The sequence below is a fragment of the Zophobas morio genome, unplaced genomic scaffold (genome assembly GCF_036711695.1).
Source record: "Zophobas morio isolate AGI-343-1 ecotype UQ-CSIRO unplaced genomic scaffold, CSIRO_AGI_Zmor_V1 ptg000046l, whole genome shotgun sequence".
NCBI classification, from domain to species: Eukaryota; Metazoa; Arthropoda; class Insecta; order Coleoptera; family Tenebrionidae; genus Zophobas; species Zophobas morio.
In genome coordinates this window covers 4,458,089-4,476,183 of record NW_026972151.1, presented here as the reverse complement: position 1 = coordinate 4,476,183, position 18,095 = coordinate 4,458,089, and the positions used below count along the sequence as shown (strand labels likewise).

At 31.6% G+C, this 18,095-nt stretch overlaps 2 protein-coding genes across 2 annotated transcripts; both read right to left on the bottom strand.

The window, feature by feature from the left end:
• Nucleotides 1–9,974: 9,974 nt before the first annotated feature.
• LOC135142359 (uncharacterized) lies at nt 9,975–10,361 on the bottom strand. The gene is made up of 2 exons (XM_064074048.1): nt 10,235–10,361; nt 9,975–10,184 (listed from the first exon to the last, which is right to left on the bottom strand). Exons 1-2 carry the CDS (start codon nt 10,336–10,338, stop codon nt 9,986–9,988), a joined length of 303 nt encoding a protein of 100 aa, XP_063930118.1. The 5' UTR covers nt 10,339–10,361; the 3' UTR covers nt 9,975–9,985.
• Nucleotides 10,362–12,328: 1,967 nt separating this feature from the next.
• On the bottom strand, nt 12,329–13,132 carry LOC135142139 (leucine-rich repeats and immunoglobulin-like domains protein 2). Its single transcript, XM_064073808.1, has one exon. It carries the CDS (start codon nt 13,130–13,132, stop codon nt 12,329–12,331), a length of 804 nt encoding a protein of 267 aa, XP_063929878.1.
• Nucleotides 13,133–18,095: the final 4,963 nt, after the last annotated feature.

The window sequence follows — 18,095 nt, the reverse complement described above, 5'->3', positions numbered from 1 at the left end:
CCCTGAGATTTTTTAAAATTCTTGAAAAAAACATACAATGAACCTCTGAAATTTTTTTAACATTTGTAAAAAGAGACAAATGGGTAGCCTGATATTCTTTAAGATTCATAAAAAAACAGAAGGGGCCTCTGAGATGCTCTACAAATCTTTGAAAATACACACACAACAACAGCGCCTGGTATTCTTTCAAAATTGTAGAAACTAAAAATTTAAAAATCCAAAAGTTGAAGAACGCAAAGGAAAATTGCAAAACTGAATCATCAAAAATAAAAAATCAAAAAATTGAAAAATCAAGAAATTGGAAAATCACAAAATTCACACAACGAAAAATTGTAAATTGATACATTGAAAAATTTAACAATTTAAAGAAATATGGAAAATTTGAGAAAATGATCAATTTAAAATGGAAAACTAGGAAAAGTGCAAATGAAAAAACTAAAAAAACGAAAAATTGAAAAACATAGGAAAAAACGAGACATGAAAAACTGATAAATTGGAACATCAAAAAGCTGAAAATTCAAAAGTTGAAAAATGGCAAAATTGAAAAAATCACAAATTGTAAAATGGAAAGGCTGAAAAGTTCACACACTACTTTCAAAATCGAGGAATTGAAAAATTTTCAAATCTAAAAATTGAAAAATTGATAAATTTAAAGTTGAAAACTAGCAAAAATGCAAATCGAATAATTGAAAGAGTGAAAAATTGAAATATCGTAGAACAAATTGTGGAATAATTGCGAAATCTAAAAGTTACAAAACTGTAAAATTCAAAAATCAAAAAATCCAAAAATCAAGAAATGGAAAAATCTCAAATAAAAAAAATTGAAGAAAAAGAAAAATTTGAAAAATCAGATAGTTAAGGATACGAATGACAATTTGCAAAACCGAAAAATCCGAAAATTGAAAACTGAAAAAGTAACTACCATATAATTAATGCACCTTTGAATAGAGATTTTTAAAAATTCAAAAATTAGAAACCAGGCAATCGAAAAATTATAAATCTAGAATTTGAAAAATCGAAATATTGAAAACCCCAACAATTGAAATACATTTTGATAAATTTAAAAGAACAATTCAAAAATTGAAAAATTGAAAAATTGCTAACATTAAAACATCGATAATATTCAAAAATTTAAAATTTAAAATTGAAAACTAAGGAAATTACAAATGGAAAAATTAAAGAAACGAAAAATTGAAAATTCCAAAAGATGAAGAATGCGAAACGGAAAATTGCAAAACTGAATACATGATCTAAAATTGAAAATCGAAAAACTGCAAAAACAAAAAATTGTAAAATTGAAAAATTCAAAAATTAAAAGCCGAGAAACTAAACACTTAATTAAAAATCGAGAAATTAAAAACTTCAGAAATCTAAAAACAGAAAAATTGATAAATTTAAAATTGAAAACTAGGCACATTGCAAATCGAGTTACTGAAGAAACGAAAAACAAAAGATAGAACTATAGAAAAATCTAAAAGTTACAAAATTGTAAAATTCAAATTCAAAAAATTCAAAAATCAAGAAACCGGAAAATTGAAAATTTCAAAAAACGAAAAATTGTATATTGTTCCATTGAAAAATTTCACAATTGAAAAAAAAATCGAAAATTTGGGAAAGTGATCAATTTTAAATTGAAAACTTGAAAAAGAGAAAATGAATAAATTAAAGAAATGAAAAATTGAAAAATCGGAAAGTTGAAGAATGAGAAACGAAAATTTGCAAGACTAAAAAATCTAAAAATTGAAAAAAACTAATATTGTAAAATCGAAACACTTGAAAAATTGAAAAAAAAAGTTTTTTTTCAGTTACCTTTTAACAAATTTAACATTAACTTAAGTTTTAAATATTCGTGTGTAAAAGCAATCCCAAGCACCGAAACATAAATAACATAAAAACCATCAAAAAGTTTTGCTGAAAACAACCACTTTGCCCAGACTTTGAAAAATTCAAGAAATCCACCTCAATCTTGTTTAGCAGCGCCCAAACAGCAAACTTTTTCAAATTTTTCGAATTAAAGTTATTTCGAATTTGTAACAACTCGATCTTAAAGTTTTGTGCAGTAAAATCACCACTTAAACTCTTCAATTTGTTGTTTCTAAGATCCACCTCTTGAAAGTGATGCGTGCGAAAAATATTTACCGAAAATGACGTCAGTAAATTGGAACTAAGGTCGATTACAAAACTGCTTCTGTTCAGTCCCTCAAAAACATCTTCATCTATAAACGCAATTCTGTTCATTCCTAAGCTCACACTGAAGTGATCTTTTTGCACGAAGCTAAAAGACCGTTTCCCTAAATGAGTGATTTTGTTATTGGACAAACGCAAATTTTCCAGCAGAGGTACCATCGAAAACGTTTCAGTGTTGAAGACGGACAAGTTGTTATAACTTAAGTCTACATCATGTAATCCAGACATGTTAAAAAATGCTTCGTTTTCTAGTTCTTCAGTTGGGTTTTCTGTTAGTGTCACGGTCTTGAACTTATCATTTGTAAATGTGTGTGCTTTTATTGTTTTTATGCTGGTTGTTAAAATCATCAAATTAGATATATCTTGGTCGAGTAAAAAATCTTGTCCTAAATCGGTCACACTAGGACTATCTATTACTGCTAAATATTCCACAGGGTGCGAAATATTAAATGATCTTCGACTCAGTTTTGCTGCATGAATCTCGCTAATGTGGACGTAATTAGTCTCAAACGGTATTGAAATGACGCAATTACTTTTTTCTATGCCATGTTTCTGACCATTAACATATATGGAGATTGTGTAATTTATCAAAGGAGATGTTGATTGGTTACACATCAAGGCAAGTGTTTGGAGTGATAAAACTCTTAGAACTATCGACACGAACATCGTGAAACACACTTGAAGGGGAATGAAGTGCTTTTGTTATTGTTTTCGTAGAAAGAGAATTTTTTCCCATCAAACTATCTAACACATTAAGTCCTCATATTCTGTTGCAACCTTGAATAATGCTTTTAATGGAGAAAACAAATTTGGTAATTTAACACTCATTTTTATACAAAAAATTGGGAGAAGGTTATATCCCTTATGCTAAAAATGGAAGATTTTACAGCCCGGTCGTATTTTTCGATAGGTCAAGGAAAAGGCTGATAAATTTATAAAAAGTTATAAAAACTGGGCTAAAGCCACCTGGGAGTCATTAAAAATAAAAAAAAACAATTCTAATGTAACTTTGGCTTCAACAAACCTAATCTAAGCAAATAGTACTTAAAATATTGGAAAAAGGTTATAAAAGGAGAGTAGGGGTTGTTTGTACAAGTAAAATGGGGGTGATAGGAAAAAAGTAGGGGTTCTACAGGTGCAGAATGTTACAATGTTACTAATAAAAATTTGGTAAATAACTTGGACATGCTATTTATATCAATTTTCAAATAACTTCATCTACTTTACTTTTTGTTCTTTTTACATATTTATTGAAAAACGAACTATATATCACATATTTCCATAGATTTGTATAATCACTAGTTAATACTTATTACTTAGTTGGTAAATTTGTGCGGGCTGGCAAGTCCTACAAAATTGTATAGGATTTGTAAATTTGTATATAATGTGTATTTAATTACACCCAGTATCACCCCGAAACTTTTTTTCATCCACCTGCATTTCGTAAAACCTATCTTTTGTTCACTCTTCCCAATAACACTTATCCTTTCCCAGATTTCGAATACCTTCCAAGAACCCTTTAGACACAACTGTTCCCACCGGAGAAGTAACATTTTTCTGCGCTTACCTACACATTAAAACAATTTTAGCTTTATTTGTTATTGATCTATGCGGCTCCGAATGATATAATTTCTGAAGTTGTGAAATAAAATCACCGTAAACTAAACTAAAATATTCACATTAGCATTATCTTATTATCTACAATTAAGACATATTAGCAAATTTGTAGCTGACACATTCCACAAAATTATACCTTGAAATTTCATTCCTTTTGAATTGAACAATTTTAGATTCTATAAGCTATATCTACCAAATACATATTTTGCTATATATCGTTTTCCGTTTTTATACACGGAATTTATTTTTATATAGAAATCAGTTTGAATATTTCTCAAAGCGTCCAAAAAGAAAGAAAATTAAACCAAATAGATTTCGTATCCATCTGCCAACTTCCGACTAGGTATTTTTGTATTCCACGCTAAGTCCCACATTTTTTATTTTACCGCACCTGTTTCTAAAGTCAAATATGATGTAATTAACTCAATAACATAAACTCAAAATACACAACTTAGCATGCCTGTGCCTTTCTACGAAAGAATTGTTGGCAAATGAACCCATTTTTTAATAATGTCAAAAAATGAATTTGTTTATATGATCCCAACTATGGTTTGTCGGGTTGAAAACACGGTTTTTTGACAATGGAAATGCGAGTTAGTGTGGCTTACCTCGAAAAACCCACGCTCAGAAAATTGGGAATAAATTAAATTTTTTTACATTTACAAAATGTACTTGCAAGATAAGCTGGGATTAACTGACCTTTATAATTACCAAGATTATACAGGTACTACTGGCGTAGTTGTGCCCTGCGCCCCATCCCCGAACGAAAATATACCGCAATTCGGTCAACTGTATGTATAGTAGCTGTCAGAATAAGCTTAACGCCTCAAGCGCACAATAAACCCCTAACCACAGCTTATAGATGCCATAAATTTGGGCTGAATGCCGCGTACCATTCAGTTGGTACTTAAATAAAGATATGCTATGCCCAAATTGGAGAGTAATAAAAATTACAACCATCCTAATCACTTCAATGACTGGCAGCACGACCATGCCCCAGGCAGCATTCGGTCTAATTTGACGGCCACTTTACCTGGTTACTTGATACTTAAGGCTCTACCACACCTCAAGAAAATTTCTATTTTAAAAGATATGCAACTTGTTAAACACCCATGCTACCTCGTTATGACAGCTGCCACTCATCTCTAAGGGTTAAAATCGTTCACCTTCGTTTACAATAACTAGTTTTATTACTGCTATTGTCAGCGGGGGAAGTGTATCCCGGCTTGCAGGTAGAGCAGAGTAAGGAACTAAAATATTTATCTACTATGAAAGAAAACAAACAATATTTCGTAGCTTACGTTCGAGAGTAAAAACGCAAAAACACGTCTACTGGTATATAAAAATTGCCATTTTGTAATATTAGTTTCAAAAGTTTTGAGCGACATTTGACAGGTGTATGACGTCATCGATAATTTTTTAAATAGCACCTCCTACTTTTATTTTAGCATAAAGTCCCTTGAAAGAGAATTTTTGATATGCGGTTTAACCTAATTTACTGTCATAAGAAATGAAAAAAGCCAAATGTGTGTTTTAAAATAAATTAATATAATCATTGTCAGAGACTGTTGAGATCTTTACTCGCAATACACACAACAAAAAAAATGCTTGTTCATATACAGCCTGTTATTGAAAGGTACGTACAAAATAAAGTCGGTAATTGGTCTCGACGTATGGGTGCTAAAAGTTAAAAAAAAGTTCAGGTAAAAGTGTTCTCCTTTTAGAGATAAAAATTATTAAAATATATGTCCAAATTCGTTCTACGCCTCTGATAAAAAGATCATCTTTCGTTTCTATAGCAACATTTAGTCTTGACAAAAGTTTTATTGTTACAGTTGCTAGGATTTACTAAAATAAATTAATTTTACCTATTTATCCTTGAGTAGCGTCTAAAAAGGTTGGATAAGGGTTAATTTTCCCCTTATAATTTTGATAACACAAAATAAGTTTTTCCGACTTCTTAGACTTTGAGAAGAACTGTCCATTTTGTTGTACGTACCTTTCAATAACACCCTGTATATAATTCCGACCATAATTCTTACTCTTATTTTTAAATTCCTGTTTCCATAAAAATTCGTACGCATTGGGCATATTCTGTAAGTAGGTAGAAAAGTAAAATTAAATTTCCAAGAATATTTTATTGTAGGTACGAAGGTACGTTATTGTGAGTATTTCTTAGTAATCTTGGAATTTTTCAACCCAAAATCTTAGAAATTTAGGTAGGTACATACCTAGTTACCTCTCGGAATGTATTTTGAATGAAGCAAATTGGTCGAAGTTTATTTCGACAGAACTTCTCTCGCCTCTGAAATACAATAAAACAAACCCAGCTTTTTCGAAGAATTATAAAATTTGATTATGCAAATTTTATTTTTTTGTGAGAACCCGGATAAGTTAAAAATTTTTCCAAAAATTCTAGATGTCTAGGGTGAAAATTCTACACGGATTTACACACCACAAGTGCAGGAGTATCTAATTTTATAAAATTTAAAAAACTTTGTATTATAAATTTTGGAGATGACGTCATCCCATTGGTGGTGGAGATGATTTGCCAAGTTTTAGTTAGCGTTTAATCATCTGCATGATATTTCTAATATACATATAAAATATGGCAAATCCAGTAGTTTCGAAGAACACTTGTCTAATAAAAAATGGATACAGACTCCAGACAGACAGATAGACAGATAGACAGACGGACAGACAGACATACGGAAACGGGAGACCACTTCTTTCGTACTCTAGAGGTCATGACACGTCGAGAAATTAGTACTGGACGTAGAATTGTTGACATAGACCACTTATTAACAACACTGAAATCAATCAGTCATAATATGTTGGGCTGTACTTTAGACAATATTGATATAATAGCTTACGAAAATTGTTATGATTTAAAACGTGTTTTCTACTACAAATGTAATATGTACGGAATATTCGGTAATTTTTGTACAGAACCTGAAAATCATATATACAAAGTCAATTATGCAGCTATTTGTGGAGTTAGATCAACGGGCTTGGGTTATTCTCAAATTTCAAAATTTTGTTCAGCTCAAATACCCCAGGCGACATATCGTAAAGCCGAAGTTAGAGTTCCAAAGAGCATCGAAGCACTTTTCGAAGAACAAACCAAAACGCAGGTAAAGAAGAGTACCGATTAGCTGTGAAGGCGAGGGAGGTAGATAATGATTGCGTCCCATATACAGGGTGTTATTGAAAGGTACGTACAACAAAATTGACAGTTCTTCGCGGAGTCTAAGAAGTCTGAAAAACTTATTTTGTGTTATCAAAATTTTAAGAGAAAAATGAACCCTTATCCAATCTTTTTAGACGCTACTGTATGATAAATAGGTAAAATTAATTTAATTTAGTAAATCCTAACAACTGTAACAATAATAAAAAATAACAGACCCTTTTGTTGCTATAGAAACGAAAGATGACCTTTTTATCAAAGGCGTATAACGAATTTGGACATAAATTTTAATAATTTTTATCTCTAAAAGGAGAACACTTTTACCTGAAATTGTTTTTACTTTTAGCACCCATACTTCGAAATCAATTGCCGATTTTATTTTGTACGTACCTTTCAATAACACGCTGTATTACCGTTATTGTCGATGGAGCTTGGAACAAATGCTCTTACAAATCCAATTACAATGCACTGGCTGGGGTAGGACGCATAATTGGTGCCAGAACTAAAAAAATACTTTATGTTGGAGTCAAAACAAACTTTGTAGTTTCTGTAAAATCTGTATGAAACAGAAAAAAGAAATTCCAACACATAACTGTTTTAAAAACTGGGAGCAAACATCTATGTCCATGGAAGCTTCAATTATCTTAGAGGGATTTACTTTAGATACTTTATAGGAGAATTATAGGCGACGAGGATAGTAGCGTATTAAAAAAAGTTCGGGCTGCAAAACCATATGGTGCATATTATTTTATAGAAAAAATTGAATGTAGAAATCACATACTTCGTAATTATTGTTCCAAAATTAGAGAAATAGTTAAAACAACGAAAGCAGATATCACTATTAAAAAAATCGGATTTATTAATAAAGCTGTCACAAAGTAACGTAAATGCTATTGAAAAAGGTACTTGTGGTCAGCGAATGTGTAGGGAATGGAGTAAAGAAAGGACAAAATGAGAGACGGAATTATACTATCCTCAAACGTATTTGGCGTTTATGACTTCACACCAATTTGACTCCCATTATAATTCAATAGGCCGTCACAACCGGATGTCTTAAACCCGCTCACCGATACCTACCTGAAAAGACCTTTTCTGGTAAAAGCACAGGGCAGGACTGAGTTTTGCATTTACCGACAACTGCGCCTTTCGAGTTTTTTATTTTAAGTAAAAACAAAGTAACTTTGTACTCAATCATTTTTTATTACAGCACAACTATTTACTTATTAACTACTACTGCTTATTTATTGATCGAAATAGTCACTGTCATCATCACTCGACTCTTCTAAATTAATAATTAACGGTGTTATCAACCGTGCCCTGTACTGGTCTTCTTCTTTTGTGGAATGTCGTACACAATTGTATTAAAAGTATGTTTGAGACGTTATCCTGTTACTTTTCAACTTGAGTTTGCTTTGAAAGCATTTAAAACAGTACACGTGTGTCAATATGTCGAAGATAACTCAAATTAATTAATAGATTAAATCTTTTCCTGAATTTATTCTTCAAGAAAGCACTGTGTTTTGTAGCTTCTGCTACAAACCGCATTTCTACTTACAAATATATGTTTTTGGGATCACCGGCAAAATTTTTTGCTACAATATTTCGAAAAGTATTTAAAAATAAATTGTTACAAAAATACTAATTAAATGGCCTGTTATTATTTTTTTTTTATTTATTTGTCACTATTTAATGTAAGACAATAATTTTTAAAAATTTTAACAAACAAAATTACTCTGAGTCCGGTCCTTCGCGTCTCGACCGTCCCTGGCACGTGGCATGGTTTACATTTACTAAGTTTTATGAAGGGTCGGCTGTAAAGTACTTTAAACGTCAAAGCCATAAACGCCAAATATCTTTGAGGACAGTATAACATCGCAAATACCGTGAAAAGCATTGTGCATTCCGATAAAACTTTATGAAAAAATTGCCCAAGTCTATACAATTTGCTATTGACAATGAAGAAAAGGCCAAAGAAAAATTTGAAGCTCTAACAAATTTGAAAAAAAATTTTAGAAGCTTCTCCAGATGGGTTAATAAATTATAATTCAATTGCAGAGATTAAATGTTCATATGCGGCTTGCAGTACAAATATTAAAGAGCTATTTAAAATAAAATCATTAATTTATTGTTCAATAAATGCAGTTATTACAATTACCTAGTTTGAACCCGAACCACAACTATAGGTATGTATCAGGTATAACAGGGTCCAGTGCATATAACTAAAAGATATATACCTATATCCTTCTTAATGCTATTGTCAGGTACTTCAAAGGGTGGTCAAATAAGCTTAAGATATTTAAAAGGTGCTCTATTGTGTGGGCCATAAATTACAGCTTACCACTTCAGGTAATATTTTGGGTTGCCTAACTTACCAAAATTTGCCCAAAATGCTTTGCAGTTTTTTTTACAATAACTAAAAGAAGTAAAATTTTAACAGAGAACGAAGACTGGCGCCTAAAGTAGAAAAAAATTCTCTATCACCTCGATATTTTCTAAAAGCACACCGAGTTATAGTTTTCGCTGAAAATGGACTCTTGTTTTACGCACTTTAGTTTTTATTTCAAAACACTTCCTTAAACATTTTTATGTCATGAACATGTACATGTATGGCCCTGCTCTTCAACTGTTAAAATGAAGGCGCAAAATGATTCACTGTTTTGCCTTATTTTGACATCTTTTAATGACTGTGTGGAGCAAAATTTTTACCGCAATTCGGTCACATGCTCTCTAGGGTGCTTTGATCATTAAATATTACGAGTATAATAACAAAAACTTGTTCGTTATCTTTCTTATAATCCTAAACTGTTCACAGTTGTGATCATTACATTAAAAATAAAATAAATGTGTAAGACAAAGAAATAGTTTTTTTTTGTTTTTGGCTATTTATTTACAAAAAAAATATATAATAATAAATAATAATTAATTAAACAAAATTTTATGATAAAAAAAACACAATAGACATGAGACATTTCCAATAATAATAATCGGCAACAGTTATCGACGTCCGATCCACTTGCACTCTTCCCACAACTCCCAGATATTTTTGTAGCACCGGCGGCAAAGGGGCCCGTATCTTGGACACTCCAGGGTTGCTCGTTGAGGAACCTCGGCGTCGCAGCACAGTGAGCACCACCTTCTGTCGTCGGTGAGGTTCCTAGGAGTGGGCAACTCCAGGGAATTTTCCATTCTAGAACTAAACCAAAGGAATTAGATCGAAAACTAGAAAACCTAAATTTTACTTACCGATGATATGGTTGTGTGTTGTGTGCTGCTGCTTGAAGATGTATTTTTTTGCAACAGTCGTGGCAGTGACTTGTCGGAGTGTATAACTGCGGAGAATTTTCCATGCTGAACTGCGTGAAGAAGCTGTGCTCTCGATGACTAATGGAACTATGAATTTTACGTGCAAATTTTTCCGTTTTTATAGGGTTTGTAGAAGGAGAGTAGGGGTTGTACAGGTAAAGTAGGAGTGATACGAAAAGAGGAGGGGTTGTACAGGTGTAGAATGTTTGCAAGAGTGTTTATTGGAAACCCTTAATCGTTTAGGATTATGATAATGGTAATTTACAACCCTGAACACCCGATTGCTTATCTCAAAGTAACGAAGGTTCTAAGAATCAGATGTACATTATGGTGTTTTAGATTATTTTGTTTTTATAAATGGCATATTTAAGCTTACTAAGGGGCTCCACATTTTTGTTATTAACCCTAGCAGAATTTGAAATTTTTAGAAATAGATAGATATATATATATAGATGATATAATAGATAGAATGATATGTTTTTTTAAAAGAAAGATAAGGATCAAAGGGGCCCCTGAGATTTTTTTAAATTCTTGAAAAAAACATACAATGAACCTCTGAAATTTTTTTAACTTTTGTAAAAAGTTACAAACTTGTAAAATTCAAAAATCAAAAAATTGAAAAATCAAGAAATTGGAAAATCACAAAATTCACACAACGAAAAATTGTAAATTGATACATTGAAAAATTTAACAATTTTTTTTTAAGAAAATTGGAAAATTTGAGAAAATGATCAATTTAAAATGGAAAACTAGGAAAAGTGCAAATGAAAAAACTAAAAAAACGAAAAATTGAAAAACATAGGAAAAAACGAGACATGAAAAACTGATAATTTGAAACATCAAAAAGTTGAAAATTCAAAAGTTGAAAAATGCTTTCAAAATCGAGGAATTGAAAAATTGTCAAATCCAAAAATTGAAAAATTGGTAAATTTAAAATTGAAAACTAGGAAAAATGCAAATCGAATAATTGAAAGAGTAAAAAATTGAAAAATCGTACAACAAATTGTGGAACGATTGCGAAATCTAAAAGTTACAAAACTGTAAAATTCAAAAATCAAAAAATCCAAAAATCAAGAAATGGAAAAATCTCAAATAAAAAAAATGAAGAAAAGGAAAAATTGAAAAATCAGATAGTTAAGGATGCGAATGACAATTTGCAAAACCGAAAAATCCGAAAATTGAAACATTAAAACATCGATAATATTCAAAAATTTAAAATTGAAAACTAAGGAAATTACAAATGGAAAAATTAAAGAAACGAAAAATTGAAAATTCCAAAAGATGAAGAATGTGAAACGGAAAATTGCAAAACTAATACATGATCTAAAATTGAAAATCGAAAAACTGCAAAAACAAAAAATTGTAAAATTGAAAAATTCAAAAATTAAAAATTGAGTAACTGAACACTTAATTAAAAATCGAGAAATTAAAAACTTCAGAAATCTAAAAACAGAAAAATTGATAAATTTAAAATTGAAAACTAGACATTGCAAATCGAGTTACTGAAGAAACGAAAAACAAAAGATGGAACTATAGAAAAATCTAAAAGTTACAAAATTGTAACATTCAAAATCAAAAAATTCAAAAATCAAGAAATTGTAAAATCGAAATTAATTTGACAATTAAAAAAAAAATCGAAAATTTGGGAAAGTGATCAATTTTAAATTGAAAAATTGAAAAAGAGAAAATGAATAAATTAAAGAAATGAAAAATTGAAAAATCGGAAAGTTGAAGAATGAGAAACGAAAATTTGCAAGACTAAAAAATCTAAAAATTGAAAAAAAAACAAATATTATAAAATCGAAACACTTGAAAAATTGAAAAAAAAAAGTTTTTTTTCAGTTACCTATTAACAAATTTAGCATTAACTTAAGTTTTAAATATTCGTGTGTAAAAGCAATCCCAAGCACCGAAACATAAATAACATAAAAACCATCAAAAAGTTTTGCTGAAAACAACCACTTTGCCCAGACTTTGAAAAATTCAAGAAATCCACATCAATCTTGTTTAGCAGCGCCCAGACAGCAAACTTTTTCAAATTTTTCGAATCAAAGTTATTTCGAATTGTAACAACTCGATCTTAAAGTTATGTGCAGTAAAATCACCACTTAAACTCTTCAATTTGTTGTTTCTAAGATCCACCTCTTGAAAGTGATGCGTGCGAAAAATATTTACCGAAAATGACGTCAGTAAATTGGAACTAAGGTCGATTACAAAACTGCTTCTGTTCAGTCCCTCAAAAACATCTTCATCTATAAACGCAATTCTGTTCATTCCTAAGCTCACACTGAAGTGATCTTTTTGCACGAAGCTAAAAGACCGTTTCCCTAAATGAGTGATTTTGTTATTGGACAAACGCAAATTTTCCAGCAGAGGTACCATCGAAAACGTTTCAGTGTTGAAGACGGACAAGTTGTTATAACTTAAGTCTACATCATGTAATCCAGACATGTTAAAAAATGCTTCGTTTTCTAGTTCTTCAGTTGGGTTTTCTGTTAGTGTCACGGTCTTGAACTTATCATTTGTAAATGTGTGTGCTTTTATTGTTTTTATGCTGGTTGTTAAAATCATCAAATTAGATATATCTTGGTCGAGTAAAAAATCTTGTCCTAAATCGGTCACACTAGGACTATCTATTACTGCTAAATATTCCACAGGGTGCGAAATATTAAATAATCTTCGACTCAGTTTTGCTGCTTGAATCTCGCTAATGTGGACGTAATTTGTCTCAAATGGTATTGAAATGACGCAATTACTTTTTTCTATGCCATGTTTCTGACCATTAACGTAGATGGAGATTGTGTAATTTATCAAAGGAGATGTTGATTGGTTACACATCAAGGCAAGTGTTTGGAGTGATAAAACACTTAGAACTATCGACACGAACATCGTGAAACACACTTGAAAGGGAATGAAGTGCTTTTGTTATTGCTTTCGTAGAAAGAGAATTTTTTCCCATCAAACTATCTAACACATTAAGTCTTCATAATCTGTTGCAACCTTTAATAATGCTTTTAATGGAGAAAAGAAATTTGGTAATTTAACAAGCATTTTTATACAAAAAAATTGGCGAAGGTTATATCCCTTATGCTAAAAATGGAAGATTTTACAGCCCGGTCGTATTTCTCGAGAGGTCAAGGAAAAGGCTGATAAATTTATAAAAAGTTATAAAAACTGGGCTAAAGCCACTTGGGAGTCATTAAAAATAAAAAAAAAACAATTCTAATGTAACTTTGGCTTCAACAAACCTAATCTAAGCAAATATTACTTAAAATATTGGAAAAAGTTTATAGAAGGAGAGTAGGGGTTGTTTGTACAAGTAAAGTGGGGGTGATAGGAAAAGAGTAGGGGTTCTACAGGTGCAGAATGTTACAATGTTACTATTAAAAATTTGGTAAATAACTTGGACATGCTATTTATATCAATTTTCAAATAACTTCATCTACTTTACTTTTTGTTCTTTTTACATATTTATTGAAAAGCGACCTGTATATCACATATTTCCATAGATTTGTATAATCACTAGTTAATACTTATTACTTAGTTGGTAAATTTGTGCGGGCTGGCAAGTCCCACAAAATTGTATAGGATTTGTAAATTTGTATATAATGTGTATTTAATTACTCCCAGTATCACCCCGAAACTTTCTCTTCGTCCACATGCATGTCGCAAAACCTATCTTTTGTTCACCATTCTCAGTAATACTTATCCTTTCCCAGATTTCGAATGAATACCTTCCAAGAACCCTTTAGACACAACTGTTCCCACCGGAGAAGTAACATTTTTCTGCGCTTACCTACACATTAAAACAATTTTAGCTTTATTTGTTATTGATCTATGCGGCTCCGAATGATATAATTTCTGAAGTTGTGAAATAAAATCACCGTAAACTAAACTAAAATATTCACATTAGCATTATCTTATTATCTACAATTAAGACATATTAGCAAATTTGTAGCTGACACATTCCACAAAATTATACCTTGAAATTTCATTCCTTTTGAATTGAACAATTTTAGATTTTATAATCTATATCTACCAAATACATATTTTGCAATATATCGTTTTCCGTTTTTATACACGGAATTTATTTTTATATAGAAATCAGTTTGAATATTTTTCAAAGCGTCCAAAAAGAAAGAAAATTAAACCAAATAGATTTCGTATCCATCTGCCAACTTCCGAATGGGTATTTTTGTATTCCACGCTAAGTTCCACACATTTTATTTTACCGCACCTGTTTCTAAAGTCAAATATGATGTAATTAACTCAATAACATCAACCCAAAATACACAACTTAGCATGCCTGTGCCTTTCTACGAAAGAATTGTTGGCAAATGAACCCATTTTTTTATAATGTCAAAAAATGAATTGGTTTATACGATCCCAACTATGATTTGTCAGGTTGAAAACACGGTTTTTCGACCCAATGGAAATGCGAGTTACTGTGGTTTGTCGCCAAAAGCCCACGCTCAGAAAATTGAGAATAAATTAAATTTTTTGCATTTACAAAATGTACTTGCAAGATAAGCTGGGATGTATTTTTCGTAGTTGATTTTTCTTGAAAAAATTTCAATTTACTCATTTCTTAAGTCTAGTGAATTTACTTTGAGCGGTGCCCGGTGCCTTAGTGCTTAGGGATTAACTGAGCCTTATAATTACCAAGATTATACAGGTACTACTGGCGTAGTTGTGCCCTGCGCCCCATCCCCGAACGAAAATATACCGCAATTCGGTCAACTGTATGTATAGTAGCTGTCAGAATAAGCTTAACGCCTCAAGCGCACAATAAACCCCTAACCACAGCTTATAGATGCCATAAATTTGGGCCGAATGCCGCGTACCATTCAGTTGGTACTTAAATAAGAGATATGCTATGCCCAAATAGTGGAGAGTAATAAAAATTACAACCATCCTAATCACTTCAATGACTGGCAGCACGACCATGCCCCAGGCAGCATTCGGTCTAATTTGACGGCCACTTTACCTGGTTACTTGATACTTAAGGCTCCACCACACCTCAAGGAAATTTCTATTTTAAGAGATATGCAACTTGTTAAAGTTCAACTATCGGTATTTGAAGGTGACTTCACTGGCGATTAACGACTAATTAGCACTTGGTTTGAGTTATTGCTTAGACCCTGTTGTAAATGTCTCCATCAAGACGACGATCTGCAGGGTAGGACCGGACCAGCGTGGTCCGCAGCTTACCGTTTCTTTTCATTGAAATAGTAATCCGGACAATGACCATGTCTTGATGGACACATTTACAACAGGGTCTAAGTAATAAATCATTCCAAGTGCTAACTAAGCTTTAATCCCCAATGAAGTCACCTCCAAATAGCGATAGTCGAACTTTACTTGTAGTAAAACCTGGCTACTGTTATTTGGAGGTGACTTCACTGCGGATGATGCACTTAGGATGATTTATTGTTTAACCCCGCTGTAAATGGATTCATCAAGACTGTGTTTAAAGAAGTTTAGAAATTTTTCGCGTACGGCACCGAGTCCCTCGCATGTAAAGAAACATTGATGTCTCCGACCGTTTATTGCAGTGGGCGGTTATCCCGCTAGTAAAAGCCCTTAAGGCGAATAGAGATTGGTAGAGTCGCCTTCAAATATCGGTAGCCATGCTGTACCTAACTACGCAACCCTGCTGTATATTTCCCACAACCCAACATGAGATTATATTTATCCCTTTAGAACAGCTGGTGCTAGGTACAGACTTTTGCATTCTCCCGTTCCTCACAGAATTTTAACATAATTTTTAAATCGATAACTTTACAGTTTAACTTTCTTTATCACGTTTGGCACTTGTTTATTTCTAATTTCTCTCTTTTCTTATTATACATTCTTCCGGCATCTAAACTTTGTTCGCTATTAGACTTTCTCACATTACACTGTTTTAAAATATGTAACCAACCTGTTAAGTTGCATGCATCATTCAACACCCACATATAAAAAATATGTAACTGTTGAAAAACAATGATTTTAAAAATCACACTAATCACTACTTTAGGCCCAATGCGAGTGTTTGTTACTTATTTAACAGATTTTATTTATTATCTTACCTAAGTCTTGATATTTAATATGCGAACGAATCATGCTATTGCATATATTTGCCTTCTGCTGCACATTTCACGTAACAGGTGCATATTTTGCACTTTTATCAATTTTTGTGCTACTTTGAAAAAAAAAAATGATTGTCATTCTATCGGCATTTATCTAGAAAGACGAAATTTCATTAATCATATCGCAAATATGGTCCTGAGCTTCAAATAACTCGGAAAGGTTTGGGGTTTATGGTAGTTTGGAGAAACCACTGGGTGTTAAGCCATCCTTCCAGGTAAATTCCGCCACTAATTACTTTTGAAAATACCGTTCATTTCCAATGTTTTTGTTCGTTACTTAAGTGTATTAAGTCTAGGAGACGTTATCCTATTATTTTTCATCGTGAGCTTGCATTGAAAGCATTTAAAGCGATACAGGTGTGTCAACATGTCGAAGATTACTCAAATTAATTTATGGATTAAATTCTTTCCTGAACTTATTCTTCAAGGAGGAACAGTTTTTCTATTTACAATTACATACTTTAAAATCACCTGAAAAAATTTTTGTTAAAATTTTTCAAAAATATTTAAGAAGAATTGTTACCACAATAGTAATTAAATAGTCGATTACTACTATTTTTTAATTTGTTCTGTTTATATTTATTTTTTAGTATAAGAATATTATCTTTAAAAATGTGACTTATGTGTTAGTGAAATGTAATTAACCGCTTTGCAATATGATTTATTATTTTTTATAATAAAATGTAAGCTCGGGAAACTTGTTTATATAATTTGTAAATAAATTTAGTTCGGTTTTTACGCTTTGTTTTCAATTTTTGGAGCATATCCAACTGCATATCTCTGCATATATTAAGAAAGTTATATTTCGCAAAATTTTTCTGCATATTTTCCGTTCTCTACACTTATTAGACAAATACACCCCTACGAAATATTGTAAGAATAATAAATTTGATAATTACCTAAGCTTTCGCAGAAGTTATACAATATTAGGCATTCCCTGAATTCATTGGATTACGAGTACTTAGTTAATAATGTCGTTAATCCTTTGGGTTTTTAGGTGAAAGTAAAGAAGAAGTTTTACAATAGGTATAAATATAATACCAGCTTAAAATCTAAATGTAAAGAAAAATTCTAGAAAGTACTGTATAAGTCTGAGGAACTTCACAATTTACGTTATAGGAGAATCATAGACAATGGGGCTAGTAGTATATAAAAAAAGTTCGGGCTGCAAAACAATATGGTGAACATCATTTTAAAGAAAAAATTGAATATAGAAATCACATACTTCGTAATTATTGTTCTAAAATTAGAGAATTAATTCAAACAACTAAAGCAGATATCTAATATATAAAAATAAGTCGGGTTTTCCTTCCTGACGCTATAACTCCAGAACGCACGAACCGATTTCCATGGTTTTGCATTCGTTGGAAAGGTCTCGGGCTCCGTGAGGTTTATAGCAAAGAAAATTCTGGAAAAATTTTAAGAGAAAAGCAGGAAAACAGGGAAAATCATTTTTTTTTGCACGGGAATCGCCACTTCGAAAGAATTTGAATAGTTGGCCATTCCTGACGGACCTGTCGCCTGACTGACGTGTCACACAAAACTATTTCTTCCGTGCGATTGTGAAAAGTATTATTGCATTTCAAGTCGTTGTTTGTTTTTTCGTAACAAAAAACGTCGTTTATTTCAAGAAAAGTGTTCGTTAAAGTGAATTCAGTTACGCATTGCGA